The sequence below is a fragment of the Lolium rigidum genome, chromosome 2 (genome assembly GCF_022539505.1).
Source record: "Lolium rigidum isolate FL_2022 chromosome 2, APGP_CSIRO_Lrig_0.1, whole genome shotgun sequence".
NCBI classification, from domain to species: Eukaryota; Viridiplantae; Streptophyta; class Magnoliopsida; order Poales; family Poaceae; genus Lolium; species Lolium rigidum.
In genome coordinates, this window is record NC_061509.1 from 138,190,857 (window position 1) to 138,195,008 (window position 4,152).

Below are 4,152 nucleotides of genomic sequence, written 5' to 3' on the forward strand. Positions count from 1 at the left end.
AAAATAGAAGTTTTCCACTTTACTCATAAATCTCCACACATGATAGCCAAGTTTATGAATGAATTGTCACCTGGAAGGTGATGTATTTTATTTTAATATTTACATACAAGGACTTCATGCCAACAATAATTGTTTCCCGAAGGTTTTGTCATGAATTCATGCATATGTGTCCCCGTAGCTAGCTTATTAATTTATACACCCCTCCCCATCGGTTGGCCGGAACAAAGCACACATGCTTTCCTCTGAAGTGCTAAAAGTTTTGTGACTTCCCTATTTGTTTATGTCAAACTAAGTCATAGTAACAATACCAACTCAAAAGGAGGTCAAGTTGTGAAAAATGTTGGTTTAATCGCTTCAAAGTGAGTGTTTTTCCAATTTAGTCCTAAAACTAGGTAACTAATGAAAGTGTGACGCTTACGATTTTGAATTTTGGCTTTTATATTGTCATCCCAACATTATTACATACTCATATAAAGACTCCATGCTAAGAAGGGAAGGGATTTTTGATAGCTGTTTGAATTTCATGCATGCATGTATCCCTATTTTCTACGCCCTCTCCATAACAAAAACACGCTAGCCTGTCATGACCACCACCAGTGAGTTGAGGTGAATTTTCTATTTATTTATATACATTAAAATAAGACATAGTAACAACACCAACTCAAAAAGAGGCCAACTAAGATAAAACTAGGTTCAGATGCTTCGAAGTGTGAGTTTATCACTCTAGTCCTTAATCTTCCTGCGAGATATATATAATCTCTTAATGAATTAATGAAGTGCCACTTTAATTGTGTATTTTAGATTTTTGTATGTACACTATGCATACGAACTACACATAAACATCGTTGGACTGGCCCTCATGCAATATAGTATAAGATCATTTCCAGTCATCCTCACATTCGGCGTCCAGCAAAGACCCTGCCGAATGTGGGGGGGGGGGTGTTTTCTACCAGCGGCTCCCATACGGCGCCGCAAAATGGGCATATTTGAATACATCGTTCCCGCCTACACAGACCAATACATACGCGAAAAAAATAGTTTTAACAAGGAAACCAATACGTACAACTAGGCTCCTCCTTTGATCATCCACAAATAATCCACCATATCCTCTTGAAGTTGGTAATGAATCGTTGTGTCTCAGATTTCCTGACGCATGGCGAGGAAGAGAGCAAAAGCAGTCGGCACCTGGTGATCTACCTGCGCAAGAGGACCCTGTCGGTGACATGGTTCTGTGTCATGAACTTGATGCTCCCTCTCACTCTCGATGATCATATTGTGCAAGATCACACAACCAGTCATCACATCTGTCATCTGATCTTTCGACCAGGTAAGAGATGGGCACCGAACAACAGCAAATCGAGTTGCAGCACACCAAATGCCCGCTCGACGTCCTTCCTTCAAGTCTCCTGATGCTGAGAAAAATTAGCTCGCTTTCCCGGAGTAAGCCATGAGATTGCCTTCACAAATGTTGCCTATTTTAGATAGATCCTATCTGCCAAGTAGTATCCCTTCTTGTACTCATGGCCATTGATCTCATATTTCACGAGAGTATACTGCCCTTCAACAAGCTTGGAAAACACGTGGGGGCACTACAACACATTGATATCATTGTGAGATCCAGTCATACTGAAGAAAGCATGCCAAATCCATAGTTCTCCATCTGCCACTGCCTCTAGTATCACACTGCAACCTTCTTTGTGCCCTTTGTACATTCCTTGCCAAGCAAATGGATAGTTCTTCCACTCTCGATGCATGCAGTTGATACTTCCTAGCATCCCAGAGAATCCTCTTGCTTCATTACGTGCCCTTATTCGAGCAGTGTCTTCACCAGTGGGTGATCACAAGTATAGTTTCCTAAACACTACCATTACTGCCCTGCAAACCTATACATGCTTTCCTGGGCAGTGGACTCCGACATACGTATGTACTCATCTTGTGTATCAGTAGGAGCTCTATACGCGAGCATCCTAAGAGCATAAGAGCAGTTGTGCACTTCTGAAGCGAGGAAAATCTAATTGTGATTGTACAATCTTTCTTGCACTGGAACCAAGGGTTCTACAGTTAAACAGCAATCACAATGTCCAAAAACAGCTTCCAATTCATCCTAAAATGGCGCTAAAATATATCCACTTTGTGTGATGGATTATTGGCGAAGTAGACGGAGTAGAGTATGCAGTACTCCTTGAGCCTCTGCCTCGGGCTGCTCTTCATCCCCCCATTCCTGGAACTTCCACGTCGACGTCTTAAGCTAGGCCGTAATGCTATCTAACATAACATGTCACCCAGCCCAATACGTCATGCTATCTAGCACGGACCCTGGGCAACTTGAAAAAGATGACCGAAAAAAAAAGTTCAGATCAGTACATTCTCTGCAGAAGTTTTAGAAAATGGCCATTTTCGTGTATTTTCGCTCGAAGAACATCATACGTTCGTTGCTATTCTCTACAAAAGAATGCCTATGTGACTATGTATCCTAAGTGTATATGTACAGAGCTGGGAATTCCGGCTCATACACTACAGCTGAGCTCTCGGTTGTGCAGGCGATGTTAATAACCTGCTCGGCGCCTGTTGATCCGCTGCCGGTGCCCCAGGAACTGGACGGAGTCGGCCCTTGCCTCCCGAAGCTCCACAGCCTCTTGAGCGAACTCAGCCTTGCCGAGCCCGGCGTCTTGACCGCATCGCGCGGTGTCGCCACCGCCCTTGACTCCGGAATATCGATCACCAGCACCGCAGCCGAGGCCAGGGCGGAAGGTCTCTGGAGGCCTCCGTCAGAGGTCACGGTCACCGCGGTGAGCGTCGCCTGGTCTGAAACCCCGTGCAGTACACTGGCTGGTAGGTTCGCGGCGTAGTTCGCCGGCTCCGGCTGTACATGCGGAAGACCCGTCGATGTAAGCGCCTGCAGCGACGCGTCCGGCTTGGCGACGGTGACCCGGCAGAGCGGGCAGGTGAAGTGGGATGCCAGCCACTTATCGACGCACTGGGCGTGGAACCCGTGGCCGCACGGGGGCAAGAATCTCGCCACCTCCCCGTCCTGCAGCTCGGACAGGCACACCGCGCACTCTACCCCGACGTCCTCCGCGGCGGAGCCCTTCGATGCCGCTACGCGGTACACCCTCACCGGCAGCGACCGCAGCAGCTCAGGGTCGACGCCCTTGTCCCTGGCCCCCGAAGCTGGCGCCAACACGCCGCCGCTGGGCAACGTGCGGACGCCGTTGTTGATGCAGTACTGGAAGAAGAAGATCGCGAGGACGAAGATTACGAACAGGATGGAGATGGTCGACGCGGCGAGTATGCCGCTGACTGCCATGTCCGGCGCAGCGGGCGCGGAGACCGCCGGCGCGACCTCCTGTGCTGACGACGAGTCCATGGCAGCGGTGTCCTGGTAGGTATCTTCTGCTGGGCGGGATCGGTGGTTAATTTGTTCCGTGCGGTACTGGGTGAGCGAGCAGGCTCAAGGTGCGCACGACGCCGTATATATATGCAGAGGGATGGGGTGTTCGAGCGAGGAGGGCAGTGAGCCAGTGACGTTGACATCATGGATGAAGCAGGGAAGAAAGAAGCTGGAAGGCGCGCGCGCGCTCGATCTGTCTCGTCTCTCGTCGGGCAAGCTGCGACCCGGTGCTGTTTTCTTGTTTAACGGGTCATCGGCGGCGGCATTTTCCGCTGACAAATGAGTGAAGATGATGGTGCAGACGTGATTACCACATGTGACCCTTATGAGGCAATGAGCATTGACCAATGAGGGGTGCTTATCAAGCTGTGAGACTTTTTCGTCACTGGAACTTTAGTTGAACCTCGTTAGTGCACAGTCATCCCAGGTGACAGGTTGAGTCAGATGCCACATGGACCCCATTCCCCCAAACTTTAGAAAATAATGGTAAGAAATTATCTTCAGGATCCGAAATAATCATTCGCACGATAAATGTATTTCCTAAAGATTGCTCTACGGGAATAAGTCAAGGTGCTGATGGCCGTCATGTCGTCGGCACAACCCTATGATGTATGCACATACTCATCTCGTCGGCACAGGTTGCTGTGCCGACGGCAAAGACGTCGACATAGAACTAACAGCCATTTGGCAATTCTGGCACAGATTTTTTTATTTTATTTGTATCTCACATGGACCATTTTGACTCCAACTATACTTAATAC

The 4,152-nt window shown here is 48.3% G+C and overlaps 1 protein-coding gene across 1 annotated transcript; it reads right to left on the reverse strand.

The window, feature by feature from the left end:
* Positions 1–2,473: 2,473 nt before the first annotated feature.
* On the reverse strand, positions 2,474–3,389 carry LOC124690158 (E3 ubiquitin-protein ligase EL5-like). Its single transcript, XM_047223586.1, has one exon. The coding sequence runs from the start codon at positions 3,365–3,367 to the stop codon at positions 2,474–2,476; it is 894 nt and encodes a 297-aa protein (XP_047079542.1). The 5' UTR covers positions 3,368–3,389.
* Positions 3,390–4,152: the final 763 nt, after the last annotated feature.